At 35.2% G+C, this 17,507-nt stretch overlaps 1 protein-coding gene across 1 annotated transcript in view; it reads left to right on the top strand.

Annotated features, from left to right (window-relative positions):
- The first annotated feature begins 5,762 nt into the window (after positions 1–5,762).
- Positions 5,763–17,507, top strand: part of GPM6A (glycoprotein M6A) — a 116,619-nt gene continuing 104,874 nt past the window's right edge. Inside the window, exon 1 of the mRNA XM_054633500.2 lies at positions 5,763–6,345. Within this exon, the coding sequence (XP_054489475.1) occupies positions 6,309–6,345 (37 nt within the window). The 5' untranslated portion in view covers positions 5,763–6,308. The remainder of the gene's footprint in view (positions 6,346–17,507) is intronic.

Raw genomic sequence — 17,507 nt, 5'->3', positions numbered from 1 at the left:
TTAGTTTTGTATGTGTGTGTGGGTCCAAGAATCCAATCTTGGCTAATTTCTCTATTGTTTGGAAGAAATAATTTGAATATAATTTCTATTCACCAATGCCTAGTTTCAAATTCCACTAAGATCAACTTAACTTTAACAACTTCCCATTAGATCTGTTTTCTTGTAGATATTCTGGTGTGATGTAGGTGCCCCTTACCTTCATTCTTAAATATACCATACTAACACTGTACATTTTTAAATTGAAGGTGTGCCTGTGGCCAGTTTTAAAGTACTTCCAGTTTTCAGCAGCAACTTTACATTGATGGCACCAAAACCTATATGGAATATTTCAGTGATAGTTATATCAGTAGGAAATCTTAGAATACAATCACAGTGATTTAGTTTGGAGAAGACCTCTGAAAATTGTGCAGTCTCAGTCCCCTGATAAAAGCAGAGTCTGGCTAGAACTGTACGTGTTGAGTATGCTACCCTGTGAAATGTTCTTTTTATAATCACTTGATCTAATGTACATCTGTATGAGTGTTTATTAGTATATCCACTTCCTATAGCACTCTCTGGGGTGAAAAAGACCCTGTTGGATGATCTCAACGCTGTGCTTATGTCATGGTGTCCAGTTTTGAAAGGGGATGTGAACAGCTATCAGTTGTTGGGCTTTAAATATACTTACAGTCTTACTGCTAAAGTCTAGAGTATCCATGTGGAGAATCTAGCCATGACATTTAGAAATCTCTATGTAGAAATGTATTATTGGGCATTCATGTTCAGTTCATTGTTCTTCATCAATCTGACAACCAGGAGCATCTTTTCAGAGTTAAACCTTAGCAAATGAGTAGCATATTCCTTCGGGAATATGGACAACTAATTTTGATCCCAAGATATAAAAGGCATAATTTTCTTAGTCTTAGGTATCAAAATGATTGAAGTTCTTCAGAATTTTATAGGAATTATATTGACTGTTAACTAATTTTACTCTGGAAAATTTTACTTGCTTTCAAAAGTAAAACCAGTAAGAATCATGAAACATATTCAGTCAGACTGAAGGTTTTAAATTACAGATGATACTTACAATAGCTCCAGTAATAGTCTGGAAGTATATTAAGATTGGTATTCTGAATCAGAAGTACTGTTAATAATTTTTTATTATCTTTCTCCTCTTGATCGATATAGCGTATATGAAATATATATTTGAATACTGATATGAGCAGGTTACTTCTTATCTCTTGTGTTTTAAGTCTGGATATCATATGCAGTGGTGAAAGATCTTCTCAGTGAAGGAAATTTTTTAACCAGATGAGACTTTTACAAAAAGGTTAATTTTCTGAATATGATAACGATGTTAGTGTTTATTAGTATGAACATAATGAGAATAGATGCAAGGAGCTTGTCTTCTCGCTCTCCTCTTCAATAAAATTTCTGTTTCTAGATATGTTAGAATATAGAGGAATGCAGAAAGAAATGAAAATAAATTAAGGTCATCAAGGAAAGGATGTCCATTATTTTTCTGTCAAATGTAAGAGCCAGACTTGTGCACAAAAAATAGTGAGACTTATTTCTATCAGGTGAAGCCCTGTACTGAATTTTTTTAGGCTGTATGACCATCCTGCCATCTCTTGATAGCTGCCAGTTTTAAACTGGTAGTTTGTTCCTCTAGTGAATGTTATTTCCTCAGAAAAAGTAATTATTGGGAATTAGTGGAACTATGCAAATCCCATCAATGGGGTAAGCAACAATATTCTGCTAACATTACATTTTGCCTTCTACTTTCTTCCTTCCTCTCTTAACATTCCATTTCCCCACTAATTCTGATGGTTTTCATGTCATTAGGCATTTCTCCTTTCCCTGGACACTTGTGTAAGTGTCTGCTATGAGTTAAACTCAGGGCCATGTGCTCTTGTTTTATTATTCTGTAAGTATCTCACAAAGTTGTAGATATGAAATATAGATCCCAGAGCAGACATTTAGAGACATTTTGGAAGTCTTAAACCTTCCCAATGCTTCCTTCAACACCTTTTTGTTGGGATATTCCAAAGACAAAATATGACGTGCCATTATTTTATAGTTAGATTTCTATTTTAAATATAAAATATAAAATGTGGAGCACTCTAAATAGAAAATTGAAGCATCAGTTTTAATTCTTCTGTGTGTGTTTTCCAGATTTCTATAATCTATTGCCTAATTTACATAAAATAATTACTACCTGCGCATCTACATTAGTGTTTAGGTGAATTTAGGAGTGAATTTTTAAAATGTATGTCCTACTTTTCCTCTCCTACTGAATTTTTTTGCATCATAGAATATTCTCTAAGAACATAAATTGTTTTTATAATTTATGTTTTCATAAATGTTTTTATAGATGCATCATATTTTTTCATGTAATGAAACCAGAGCATGCTTTCCAGGAGTGAGCGGAACACCGCTCCAGCTGATGAAGGGCAGTCTGTCTGTGGGACCTGACTGGCGTTAGTCCAAATTGAATTCCCTTGAAGCACAAAGAACACATATTGCTTCACTCCCCATATCCATCACAACTTTCTCCTGCAGTCAGAGGCAAAATAGCTGAAGTAATCTGAGCTGGCTTTTGATTTTTCTTCCTTGGTTATTGAGGTAGTAGTATGAGCAACATAAATAATTTTGTGCTTTTAAATTATATATTCATAATCCAGTTTATTATGTTGTCATGATCAAGACATCACTGTGCCACAGCATTATCATTATTATGTCACTGAAAATCGATAGGACTGAAGGATGGAATGGTAAACTGATTTGAAGGCCATACAAAACTGGGAGTAAAAGTCAGGTGTTTGTCATGCTGTTTAAAGCTGTAAGTGCTCAGCTACATTTTATAATATCATAATGGACACCAGGGGATCCCTTAATGTCATCAGCTTCCAATTATTCTCTTGATTAACTGTTTATTTAGTCTCATTATACAGTTGGATGTTCTGTCTTGCCTTGCCATTTACAATTGGCATGGTTGTCCAATGATCACTTGCACTAATAATCTCATTTCACATTAAAAGGGAATTTTAGGCAGTTGAATGTAGTTTGCTACATTTGCTAACATAGCTCTTTTCTGTGCTAGAAGTGTTTCCAGAAACAGAAGCTTGTGTAGTTTCTCTGTACAGTTTTAAAGTAGCTTATCACTGGTGGTAAATATGTTTCCCAGTATACTGAAGAAAGAAAGCCTCTGTGATTGCTGCTTAGAAAGTCACATATAGTTGGCATTTTCTGCTTTGGTTTGTTATTCTATGTAAGACTTGCAGATCTTTTCTGTTATTTGGCTTTAGGATTAACATCTATTCATAATTTAATCTTGAAAGGTCCTTGGAGCAGTTCTAAAGAAACATTCAGGAGACAGATTTATGTTTTAACCCTTGTTAACAAAGTGCAGTTAAATATGAAAGAAGCTTGCATGAAATCTCTTTCACATTCTCTCTGTTGCTCACTGTCACACAAGCTGTGTGGATGACCAGTTAACAGCACCTGAAACTAAGCAGAGTTCTCTGAAGAAGGAGCTTTGGCACTTACATAGCTTGGAGGAGTTGCTGTTTAACAGGAGGAGCTGTCAGCATCTTCATTAACAGTAGTATTTACAATGAAAAATAGAGTATTGCAGGGGTGGGAATAAAACTTGAAGCCATTTTTTGTCAATGTTACACTTTGTTTCATCAATTACAGTGACTTCATCTTAACCTTTGGCATGTGAGTGTAGTAGTCTTTTTAGGAAGTTAAAAATCCTGTCATTAAAATTAAGGTGTGTGTGAACCTGATGTGAAAATGACCATAATGGGAAGTAAGATTCATTCAGCTCAACGTCTCATATATTTGTGCCAAAAGCATTCTGCCTTGGAAGTAGTATAAGAAATGGCTAAAACTTTTTCAACAAAATATTCCTCTACTCCTTAGTAATTTGCAGTTCAGTGATTTCATATCCATGAATCCTTGTGATTCAGATTCTCCTTGTTATTTTGTTGGGTTCTTTTCCCCCTCTACAACAGCCTGCTACAACAAGTTTCCACAACTTAAATACATGCTGTATAATATGCCTTTGTTTACTTCTGAGCCTACTTTCTTTGCAGTCCTGTCCCTTTGTTGAGCAAGTTGTTTCTTCCTGACCCTTTTATGCCACTCAAGTTTGTGCCATCTTTATTGTATCTTCTCCCAGTTACCTCTTTCCAACCTTTATTCTTTTTGTTTCCTATTATGTTTGAAAAAAGTTTGTATGTTTGTTTCAAGGAACAAAGTAATTTGGTTTCATCAGTGACCTATATTTCCATTGTTGCAAACATCCCTGTTGAGGATGTTGGTGATTTCAAATATTTGGTGCTATTGAGAAATGCAACTTAGAAGCAATTTGCCAGCCTAGGTAAAATATTTGCCAGACTGTCTTTGAAATATGAAGATTTGTTAATGCTTATCTAAGAAAAGGTTTTGAAGAGAAAGAATGGCAGAGGAGACTTACACAGGAGATCCATTTTAAAGGAAATATACCTCTCCTAAAAAACTGTCTACAAGAATAATTCCTAAAAAGATGGGAGCTGCTTACATCCTATGGTGCTTGCAGCACTTCTATATGTATAGACCTTATCAATGTGTTGATTTTTAAATCATCAATTAGATCTGAGTAGTAAAACAACTGATAAGTTTTTTTCAGTTATTCCAAAAAATAGAGCCCTAGAAACATGAATTAAAAGGAAAAAAAAAAGTAGGAAATGTGTTGACTTATAAATAATGATTCAGTTAATTATATATATGCATGTAACTTCATACATGATATTTATTCTGATACAAACCAGATTTGAACAGATTTATATGCAAACAGGGTAAAAAACAACAAAAACCCCAACAATAACCCCCCCCCCCAAAAGCCCCTCCCTAAACAAAATCCCAAACAAAACCCAACCAGGCAAAGTAAACAACGGTTTTTGTTTGGGTTTTTTTTGTGGCTCAGAAGGCAAAACTGAGCCAATGTATTTAGATAGCATAAAGTAAATGGATGAGCTATTTATCATATGTTAATAGGAGTATTCAGCCATAGTAGTTTTTATTTTTGTTTAAGTTTTAATCACTTCCCTCAGAAGGATGAGAAGTTAAACCTGCAAAGAAAAATTGGAATTGTGTTCAGTTTGCACTTTTGGTGAAATACTGGAAGTCTTAAAATAATGAGATATTACTCTGTAGACAAAGGTACCAAAATGCTAATTTATTGCTAGACTGCAGCGTCCAATTTGCATTCCAAATCAGACTGCAGAGCTCCCCAAATTAGTAGGTGCCCTCACAGTGTATTTAACCTATGTTTTTCCAGAGCAAACTCCTAGAAGTGTATGTGTCTGTATGTGCTTCCTTGCGTACATACCCACATGTGGTGCTTCACCATTTTAAGATCCGGTTATTTTAAAAGAGCTTTGAAGAAAGCTAATTTGAGATATGAGGAATCAGAAAAAGAGTGGATGCAAGAACTGCTTTAAACCTCTGAACTGCTTCTAAATTCCTGTTTACTGTGACAATGAGGATGTGTACAGTACATAGAATTTGCAGTGATTATTGTCTTGTGTTGAATTGTGCTGGTGTGTGTAAACACATATACACGCAAAATTGTATTGCTATAATGATATTTTTTAGAATACTGTAAGGGCAATAGTGTATGTTTGTGGTTAGTTCCTGATGATACAGATATATGAGAAGAAGAGAAATGAAGAGTCATATTATTCTTAAATGTGCTGATACAGGAGGAGGGGGAGAGGCGGGGGGAGAGAGAGAGAGAGAAAGACAAGTAATACAGCATAAAGAACCCACAGGCATTTGGGCTTTCCCACTTCAGTAGCAAATAGGGGGAATTATGGGTTGGTGGTCTGCTTTCCCTTAGGAGGACACTCCTCCATCTGTTTTCAGTACAGCCTGTTTCCAATTTAAACACAGATTTCAATACAAACCTCGATTTCTTTACTCCATTTTATATGCAAAGTGAGGCTTATGAATCGGTGTCATTGCTATAAGGGCTCAGACCAAATTTCCCCCCAAAATTCACAGGCTGTTCATTTGAATACCTGCTTACAGTGGTACACAATGGGCAGCTTTGAGAAGAAAAATTGATAATCTTCACGGAAGAGTAATTTGAATGAAATTACACTTGACAGCCTGTCTCCAAGCAAACAAGGAGAGTGAGGGAGCCTTAGCTAAGCTCTGAGGACTTGCCTAAGCCTCTGCCGTTGGAGCTTCCCAGGGAAAAAAAATCCACACTTTTTCCTACATCTGACTGAAGCTTTTGATTAATTCTCTGTAGCTGTTTCTAGTGAAGAAAGGTAGCCATGGAAGAGAATATGGAAGAGGGACAAACACAGAAAGGTATTGTGTTAAAATTGCTTTTTCTTTGCATGAAGATAATTATTTTGCTGTTCTTTATTTGCCTTAGCAGCGTGCTGTAAGGTTGGGGAATATCTGTATGTGGCAGATGGGGAAAGACATATTATTTTCATATTATTTACTTCATTTTTTTCTCTGCAGTAGCACATAGCATTAAAAGAGGGACTGCCAGCTGATATCTAGTATAAAAGAATCTAGGTAGCAAATCTTGCATCTATACGAATAATGTTGCGAGCATTTAATGCAGCCTGCTTTCCAGACTAGTCTTTGTTAATGTTCATTTATTTCACGTTTTCACGCTTGTCTAGCTGGGTCAAGGGAGTCTAGTGTGAACTATGAGAGAGCTACTCACACAATATTTGGAGCTGGTTGCAGTTGGATATCTAACAATGTAACCAGTATTTACACCTTGAATGAGAATCCAGTCTGAACAAAGACCTGGGGTATATTTTGTATGTATTAGGCAGTACTGAAATTTCCCTCTGCCTTTTTGCCACTTTGGTTTCGTAATGTGTTGCAGCAGACTTGCTATCATTCCAATATTTGCATGGCATAGATTTGCAGAAATTAATTTTGCAGGCTGCAGCTGAAATTGCTTTAGCAAGATGTACACAGCATGTTCAGAGCATTTCTGTTCCACGGCTTCTGAATGAAAACAACTGAATGTTATGGGATATGTTACACTTAAAAGTCCAATTTAAAGCGATTGTGGACAATTAATTAATGTGTGGATCTTTGGGAGACACAGTGCTTTCAGTCTTTTCACTTAAGTGTTATTCTGTACAAGAGACATAACAATACTGAAAGGAACCAAGGCTTTTTTCATTTTTCTTTACTGCAAGCACAAAGGGTAATCCTTGTGAATATTTGCTGTGTTACATTTTTATTCCTTTCATTTTACATTTTTTTAATTCACTTCTATTCTTTGAGGAGGATATAGGAAGTTGCCAAATAATTTAGCATAAATTGCCTGTAAAGGCATATTTTTCTCCACTGATGCCATATTCTGTTTTTCTGCTCCCTGATCAATCTGCTTCTTACATGTAAATGTCATGCTTTCTCATTATAAGTGACCCATTTAGACAGAATGCAGCTTCGATATGTTTATGGACTTGATCTAGATGCACAGTATATAGTCATGACAATATTAAAAGAGGATATATGTGCTTGCCCCATGTGTATACACACTTATTTTTATAAATAAGTACATTAGTACTTGATTACAGCAGTTTCTTCAGTTGAATTTTATTATTTGTAAATGAAAGCTAGAATAGGAAAGTACAGGACAGGTCAGTTTTTCTGTTTTGTTTTGGTGTGGTTTTTTTTTTTTCCTGAAGGTAAAAATCAATACTTTTACTCTATGATTCAAATTGTTTAGGGTGCTTTACACTTAGAAATAGAACATATGATTTTTTAAAAATTCTGAAATGTGTTCTTTTGCTTCTTAAAACAAGTAAATTGAACTGTGTGACCAAGAAATCAAAATACGTCATTGCTACCAAATGATGTTGCCTGAAGAAACAGTGTGAAATTCAAAATCCCTAAATTCTTATTAGGGAGAGGGGAAAAAAAAAACATGGGGGAAAAAGAAAACACAGAGAAAAAATGGAATTTTTTTTTATATTGAAAGAATTTGTTATTGATAAACTGTGTCCTCATTGTTCATATGATAAGCAGTTGAATGACCAATAGCCACTCAAAATGGTGTGATTAATAGTGTGATTACAACAGCTAACACTACTTACCCCCCACCCCCATTAAAAATGCCATGTGTTCAGCCTTTTTCCCCTTTAGTGGTACCCAGCTGTCGTCACAGACAGTGGCACAAGAATGTTAAAAGCTCACAAATCATATGTATTTTTCCTTATTGGTGTGAAAGGGGATGCTGCTTAGTTTCTGTCACCACACCTGTGAACTTGTCATTTCAAGATGTTGTGTTCCCCTGCTGGGTTATAACAACTTTTAGAATATATTTAGAGTTTCAAGAAAATTTGCAATTCAGGAGGAAAATTAAAAAAATATTTTCAGTTCTGAATTTTTGGAGGCGCTTGACTGTATGATAGGGAAGTATAGGGAGGATTATGAAACCCTGGATCTCCTTAAGTTTTGCATTTTGCACTTGAAAAATATTGACTGGTACTAGTATGGCATGATAGTTCTCTTTCATAGTTTCTAGGGTCTTTTTGCTTTCATTTAGTGTGATCTATCTACTGTGTATTTAATTGATGTCCACAGGATAGTTCCAGGTCATCCAGACCAATTTTGCTAATTGTAGTGTTTCAGATATATGGTAATTCATATATTCTACTTTTCATCCTCCTGCCATCTCGAATGAAAATGTTTCTTTCTTTTTCTTTTCTGATTTATACAAAATCAATGGGAGTATAAATTGTCACTGCTTATCAGCTCCTGTGCTTTTCACAGCAGATGCTTTGAACCTCCCACTGAACAGCATTACGTCTTGCTAGCAGCCATGATGGAAATGAATAACTTCATATTGATGCGTTTCATAAATATGACCAAGATAGCTCTAGCAGATTTGGAAGCCTTTATTTCTGAGAATTTTATCAAATAAGATATAATTAAGTGCAAACATAATTCTTAACACAGTGGCTCCAAATAATGACCTTTTGCCACAGCATGTCTCTCAACATGCTAATATTTAATACTTTTGATTTCTTTATGCCTGTATCTTAGAAAATTATAAGCAGGGAAATACATTCCTTTTTTTTTTCTGAAAGTAATGAATTATTAGAAACACTTCAAAGTAAGGTTCATCTTCTCCCCTCCCCATTTTCTTTCTATTGGCTGCAGAAAGTGTGTTTTCATACTGGCATCACTACCTTTAATATGGTTAAATGAGATAAGGCTGTTGCCCAGCAGTTTTTAAATATAAGGCTGTAAAAATTGAAACTAAGAATAATTTCTATTCATAAAATTCCTGTTTTAAAATTCTGGAAGACTTGCTGTGCCTCCTCCACCCTATTTTTTTCCCCTTTGCTCAGAACTCAGTAAAGGCTGGGGAGGAGGTTTCAAAGGTATTTGCTCTGCAATTATCGCTAGCTGTCCAAGAACTGAAAGTGTGTAGGAAGTCTGTCTCAAATACAAAGTAAATTAACACTAAAATATATTCTAGAAGGTAAAAAGTCATAACATCTCAGAAATACCAACTTGTTCACAATTTCTGTAACACTGACATTATGCTACATACTAGACTTCAAACATACTAAGGCATTTGACTGCAGATTTGCTGTCTGGAAAACCCAAGGTAACTAAACTGGGTTTATTTTTCAAAAAATATCAGGTCCACTAAACGGCAGAAATTTCACTGATGTCTTTAGGGATGCATGCTAATTTTGAAAACCTCATGCATAAATTGCATGTGGCAGTGGTAGGTCTCAGCTGCCAGTGTTTGAAAGACAATGATGTCAAGCTGATAGCTTTATGATGTGGAAAAAGGTATATTTTCAGTCCCTGCATTTCAGGATTTCAGGTCTTCTCTCTGAGATAGCACTAAGACTGCAATGCTGTCCCCAGCCCCAGTTATTCATCCCAATAAAGAACTTTTCAGAGGGCAGGTACGGTAATTTTTTGCACTGTAAGGAACTTGATACAGGGGAGTGAAAGATTATTCACACCACAATCTTTTTCAGAAAAAAAGAGAGATGTTCTGGAGCACAGTAAATCATACCATTTGCACTAAATGGAAGATGAATTTGACTTTTTTAATGATTCAACCATAACTGCATTTTGCAGTTTGAATTCCTATATAAAATAAACTCTTGGGAATGAATGGAGCATCATGTGTTTATAGAGCAGCAAATAGGAGGAAGAGCCTAATTTTACTTAAGCTCTCTTGGCTGTAGTATAGCTAATGCAGTTAAGATTTCACCAGTAGGATAGCAAAAAAAAAAAAAAAAGTAGTATTATTTTGACTACAAATGATTGAATTCCAGAAAATAATGTTTGGCCTGCATTAGCAATATAAGTGGATCTGCAGCCTATTATCAGAGTTTTTTTCATTTGTTGTCACAGCATACCAGCAAAGGAGAGCTTTAAGCAGTGTTGGAAGAAAATCATAAGGAGACTAGGATGTTATCAGTAAAATGTACACACAGCCTCTTGCTTCTTCAGCCATGAGAGAGTAAATTGTTTCCTCTTGCTTCAGTACTTTTTGGAAAATGGCAGACTGACTTAGTAGGATAGTAGAGAGTAGTGAAATGAAATTAAAATTATGAATGAAAATTATGTGTTTTATTTCATATTAAGAAATACCAACAGCCGAACAGTCCAAACACTGCTGACATCTTTTCTAAGTCAGTCTTCTAAATCTTATTTACCTCTAAGAGAGAAGAATTTTCCTTCTCTTTTGACTGCTGTTGCAATGTTGGCTAAAATAAGAGTGAGGAAATCCCAGTATTTTGCACTTTGATTTTGTTTGGTGACAATACTTGTAAATAAAGCAGAGGAGTTATTTTTTGTTCTTTGGTGTAAATGCCACACTGAGTGACAGCCATGCTTGTATCTTCAGTTAGATCCTTTTTATGTTGTTAGCATTCAAAAGGAACTTGGAAATAGTGCTTAAATTTAGCCTTATGAGTAGCAAGGAGCGGACATTTGTGGGCTGATATTCTCCATACAAATCTGCATTTGTAGTGCTTGATTCTTAAAGAAAACATGGTGAGCAGAGGTCAATCTCTGTTTACTTTGGGAATATCTTTTCAACTTAGTAGGCTTAGTTCCCAAGCTTGTGTTCAGATTGGATTTTTGCAAGTTGCTTTAGAGTGGAATGGTCTTAACTTTCATCATGTTTATTGTTTCCTGTCCTTAAAGGTATATGTGTTATAATAAGAGTAACACTCACTCTTATATGTGTTATAATAAGAGTAATACTCATTCTTATATGTGTTATAATAAGAGTAATACTCAGATGAAATACTCACTTAACGGTTACAAAGTCACTAACAGAGTAAATAAATTTCTTTTTTAATTAATGCTAAATATAGAAATAAATTTTAGCATCTGGCAAACTATCTCACTGTATTTCCTGCTTAATATTCCTTAGTAATCAATCAATATTGTTTATTAAGGAAAAATGGAATAACAGTCAATATTAATTTGAAGTTAATTGTTCTAATACTGTAAGAGTTATTCTCCTTTATGTAGTAACTACAGGCTACCTTACTTAATATTCTTACATAAGGAGCCCTGACTCGTAGAGCTGTAATTTGAATATGTTATTATTCAATACATTAGGCTTTTATTCTAAGATAATGATGTAAATAAATTTAGTCTTGCTTGCTTATTTAATCTTTAACATTGAATGTCTCTGTTAATAGCAGAAAACTTTGTATTTCTTACAGGCTTAACATTATACTAGTCCTAGGCATGAAAATCCAGCATTAATAAGACTTAATTATAATTTTATATACACTCTTTCAGGGCAAAAAACATTCCAACTGCCCCAAGGCAGATTGAATCCTTAATTCAATGTGTGAAAATTTAAGTCTTCATGGTTATTTTGATATTTGGATGTCAATTTCATAAATAAGCTATATTAAAAAGATTTTTCATAGGAGATGTAAATGCATAGGAAAAAAGTGTTGAATGTATTTTAAATTATTGATTTACAATAATTAGTGAAAAAAACCCCATCAAAATAGCAATATGAATTTATAAGACACTTTTTTGACAGTTTGTGAAAGTAAAGGCTCACCTTTGGGGAAAAAGGGCTATTCTGGGTTTCCAATTACTCTAAAAATAGGAAATAAGAAGAACAATACTGTAGAGGCAGCAAAATTAAATTTGATTCAGCTGAGTGGTTAGGTTCCTTATGGAGAAGGATTGAGAGATTGTTATACTTAATATACAAATTATTTTCATTTTAGCTTGTGACTGTGCATTAATTTCTGATAAGTACCTTAAACAACTTGGCAGTGTGACTTTGTAACCTGTTTTAAGTAGCCTGCCACTGCAGTAAAATTCAACATAGAAGAATGGAGGAAATGCTACTGGCCTCACATAACCATAATGTTTGCTTTCTTGACAAAATAGTTTTTACCTATTTTTTCTCTCCATATACATAGGTGAGAGTATGCTGTTTCTTCCTAGTGGCTTCATATGGAGGACTGTGTAGAAAATGATAAAAAAACCAACCACGTTTTTGGGCTGTTTTGCCTCATATTTTAAACACTGTGAATGATTTTATAAAATCCATGAAGAATATAGGCAGCTGATAGCCATTAAAAAACAGAATGTAAAAAAGGCAAAGGTGAATATTGATCTTAGATGAAATACTTTGTCAGTTAATATTCTGTTTGGCAATTCTATTTCAGGAGAATTTTCAGCCAATTCAAGTGACTAAAATGCAAAATGCCTGCTAATATCTTATCACATGGCCAGTTTCTGAGACAGGCAGCAAGTCCCACATTGATGTGTTGGCACAAATCTTTCTCATGTGGGAGTGGGGAGTTAGAGAGACTTGAGTTCCACTGTGCAAGGAATGAGGAATAAGTCTTGTCATTTTCTCAGCTGCAGAGGGATCAAACTCAGAGCATCAAAATTGAGAGAGTCAAAGATATTCACCAAGTAGGAATTAACAAAACTGGGAACTATCGTGTACGTGTGCTCTAGGGTCTTATGGAGGAACACCACTGGCACAAAAAAATGGCTTATGTATTCTCTTAGCTTGTCCATGGTAACACTTGTGCTTCAATGCATTGGTCTCAAGAGGGCTAATTTTTGTCTTTTACTTTTTTTCCCCTCTAAAATTTTCATCTCCTTCTTACTAGCTATCGTGTAGGAGTTCAGTACTCCTTCCAAAATTTATACTTCAGCCATCTGGAACACCATTTTTCGAAATAACAGTTGCTGAAATGCAACTACTAAATGCAAGCATTACTCTTCTTTTTACATTTGTAAAGCACCTGACATTTGCACTTGGACAGTTTCTGAGGACTTTTTTATTTGGTTCACATATAGAAGGTTTCATTTTTTTTCCACAGTAGTGATAACAATACAATTATTCAGCAAAGGAATATCACAATAAGTTTAGTATCAATTTTTAAATTGAGCAGTGCATTCACTGGGGTGCTGGTACAAAACTAGACCAACAAAAATGCATTTGCTACACTTTTGGTGTATGAGATTTGCAGAAAGGTACTACTGCCATAATTTTAAAAAAACTTAAGGCAAAAATATTTTTTCCCCTTAGTTGTCAGTATCTTCCTATTTGTACCCCAAGTGCATTTTTTTTTTAATTCATCTTAAAAAAAACCCAAAAGGAAAAAAGAGAAAAAGTAGCTCTTTTTGATTGTTGTCCTGCTTTTCATTTTTCTGTGGAAGCACTTTCATTTCTTTCTTTTGCTTTTACTTTTCCATGCTTGGAAGACATGGAAATTAAATTCTGCAGCATTTTAAAATCTCTTCTGGGAACATGTAATAGAAGATGGCAAGTGCTGGATGTTTATCAATTAAGTCATAGCTGGCCACATCCTACTTCTCAGGTTGCAGAAGAATGATTTTATACAGGCAAAATTGGACATTAAGGAGGAATTTAAAGGAAGAAAGTAGTAGCATAGCTAAGTGATTAGGCAGGGATTGCTCTGCACTAAGGCTCAATGAGAAAAAAGTAGAGATGATTGATGATTGTGCTGATAGAGGTTCAAGAGAGGCAATATGAATGGAAGAAGAGAGGATTAAGCCGTAGAATTTGAAATACCTTTGGATGGCTTCAGATGTCTGAAACTGATATGGTAATAGGGGAATCATATGATCATTTATGTCAAAACAGACCTCTGAGGTCATCAGAACCAACCATAAACCTAGCACTGACAAGTCCACTACTAAACTATGGTGGAAGATTATGGTAGAGTTGAAAGAACATTTATGTTTTTCATAAGTTAATAGAAGCATACATTTGAATTATCTTTTTAAAATAGTGAACAATTAATTTAAGCACATTTTGCCCACAAGTAAAACATCAACTATGTTCATGGCTACTAATAATACCATAAAATTACTATGGTAATTTTATAACTGGGGGCAGTTTCTAGCCATTTAAGGCTACAGGTGAGGGCAAAGGGAGAGTTAGTCTGGTTTAATCTAAAGTGATGAGAGATAGGAAAGATTCTGTTAGTTGGAAAAGGAAAGTATATCACTTCACATACGTGGAAAAGAGTTATCACAATTGACCTGTTGGCCTAGTTTCTCTGGTGAAGGAAGCTGGTACTGCACCCCCTTGCTTAGCAAGGTGATACAGCCAGTGTAGGAGGCTCCACAGTGTAGTGGCACCCTCTGCTACTGGTGAATCACTTTAGATTTCTTTATGTAGTTTGTCAAAGCCTCCCACCCCCTGCTTTCCTTCCAAATCATCCCTTACTCTATTAAGATACACGCCATTGTAAGCACCTGGCATAACTTTGAATCTATTTAAAAGCATTTAGAAAACAACCATGGGAAGAGCTTGGAGTATATCTTTGCAGTTCTCAAGTGAGGAGCTTTGACCATCCTGAGGTTCTGATGCCATGGTTTTGATTGGTACTGCAGGGTGAGATGAGGAAACCCATCCAAACTGAGTACTTATCCCTATGCTTGGATGGCACAAAGCTCTGAGTCTCATCTCTCCTGAAGAAAGCTATTACATACACCCTGTTGTGTTCTACTTCCATCTGCCACATTGTTTGTTCCCAGTCTCTTTTACCATTTTATGACTCATCTCACACCATACAACCTTCAAAAGATTTTCAGCTCTGAGACAGGGAAAGTTACTGTCAGTAACATGAATGCTTTGGGAGCATTTGTAAATTATGTAAGTAACAGTGAAGTCATTCAGTTGAGGATTGCTTTCCTTGTTAGTGAATGGCAATAGGCAATGTAAAATTACCTTAACCTGTCCAGTAAATTAATCCTTACCTTTTGCCACTTAAAAACCATAATTTTTCTTAGTTTATATGTACTAAGTGATATATATTCAGCAACTCCTTGATCTTTATTGGTCTGCTTGTTCTGTGACTTCTGTGATGAAAATTTATTTCCAACCACATTTTCCTGCATAATTTATTTACCATGTTCATGACACAACTTGGAGTTGGGATCTGTTCTCTGAGATGTTTGTTTGATTTGCTCCCTTTCCAATGGAGGAGGTGGGGAATGGCTGAGAGGAACATGCTGCTGTCACTTGGACCAGACAAATGCTTCTGTGCCTTACCTGAGTACAGTATTAAGCAGGCCAGGCAGCTGCAGTAGGAGAGGATGCAGTATCTGATACTGGGTGCAGTGAGCCCAAATATAGCCTCTCTGTCTGCTGGATTAGTCCATTGTGGAAAATCTTAACTGACCAGATGTCTGTGAAATAATTTTTAATTTTACTGATAATGATGATGATAGTAAAATAAAATAATATTTTGAAATCTGTATATGGTGTGAAAGAACTTATAAACTCTAAAAAGATAGTGTTTTTCAAAAACATTATAACCAATAAAGAACATGTACTTTAACTTATGAGGGTAAGGGGTTGATAAGTCATTGTAAATAGTAACTCAATATGCATAACTGGGGATGAAAGTAAATGTCTGAAATTGCCTTGAGAAAGGGACCATTGACTACTAGCCACTGTGTTGGTCATGAAGGTATTCAATTATATAATTGAATGTTGTATTATTGATTTTTAAACTGAGTAGCTTTAGTGTGAAATGCTTCCTGCTTAAAATGGTTTGCCTTTTTTCATGATTTGTTGATAAACCAGTCCCATATAGAAAAGGAATTTACATTTCTGGCTGATTGACACAAATAAAGTGATTTACTTTATTATGAATTAGTCTATTAGATATAGAAAATGCTTTTCCTATTTGTTGTGGTATTTCAATACAGCAGCACAATTATCTTCAGAGAATTTCTCAGCCTTCTAAATTTTTTACTGACACACTAACCACTGCTTCTGACCAACATACACTTTTGACATTATAAATAAACATAACCATGATTTCCCCCACCTTTCCTCTTAGTAGCAGATTGCAGTTCCTTGGAAACACCTGCAGGTTCTCTTTGCAGTTCTCATGGTAATCAGGAGCCTTATTGCCATGTTACTTAACTAGATGGCTGAACTAGATTAAAAGAGTGTCTTGTTTTCCAGGTGTTCATAATCAGCTTGACATCTACTCCTCTGAGTCACAAAACACGTCTACTATTTAGTCTTGACTTATATTTGCTACCTAATGCATTCATTTTGCTGGAAAACTCATAGTTCTGATAGAGCATTAAGGACCCCTTTTATCCACACTGCCTACCAATGTTGTAGAAAGGACTAAGATTTGCTTGTACATGTATATATGGCCCTTGATTGCTTCCAAAAATTGCAGACATCAGTAAATCTGGAAATCTGAAAAATCAGTGACCAAAGCTCTGATTTTGAAAAGAGAATCACTGAGGTTGTGGTTCAATCCCTGTGTGGGCCATTTACTTAAGAACTGACCTTGATGATCCTTGTGGCTCCCTTCCAACTAAGAATATTCTGTGTATCTAAATATACATCTTTGATGTCATGCATTGTGGGTAACCCCATTGGTTTTATACCAATATAAGCAAAAAGGAAGCACATGAGCATCTAAGATTAAGACCTAACAATGCCATGGAGTAATTTGCATGTTGCTGTCAGGTTTTTGGCAGGATATCTGTGAGAAGAGATGATGATGCAATTTAAAAGGGTTTGAGAGGAAACTGGAAGGAAGGTTGAAAGGAGTTTTTTTATGAGCTGAAGGGTTTTTTTTTGTTTGTATCACGTGGTATTACAGTGATTAATATGCTTTGGGTCTCCTGTGGCTGTCTGAAGTTTCTGAAAAAATAATATATTACATAATATATATGTAATTCTTCTTAGATGCCTTTTTTTTTAAGGTTTATGTTTGTACTTTTCTTTTGAATTAGTAGAATTTGGATTTACTTGTGGGCAGGGTTTACTAGAGCTTCTAGTGATGTTGAACAATTTTGCTGTGTGTCCTGTTCACATACTTAAGCCAAGATGATCCTCAAATTTACTGTGCAGATGGAATTTTTCCCAAGGCAGGCTACTAGTGACCTTCTTTTTACCTTTTTTTCTGCAACATGGTCTGCTTTCTAAGATTATCTGGAAGTTTATGTTCATTAAA

The sequence above is a fragment of the Agelaius phoeniceus genome, chromosome 4 (genome assembly GCF_051311805.1).
Source record: "Agelaius phoeniceus isolate bAgePho1 chromosome 4, bAgePho1.hap1, whole genome shotgun sequence".
NCBI lineage: Eukaryota > Metazoa > Chordata > Aves > Passeriformes > Icteridae > Agelaius > Agelaius phoeniceus.
Note: the sequence above shows the minus strand (reverse complement) of the source record. Positions and strands in the feature narration are given on the sequence as shown.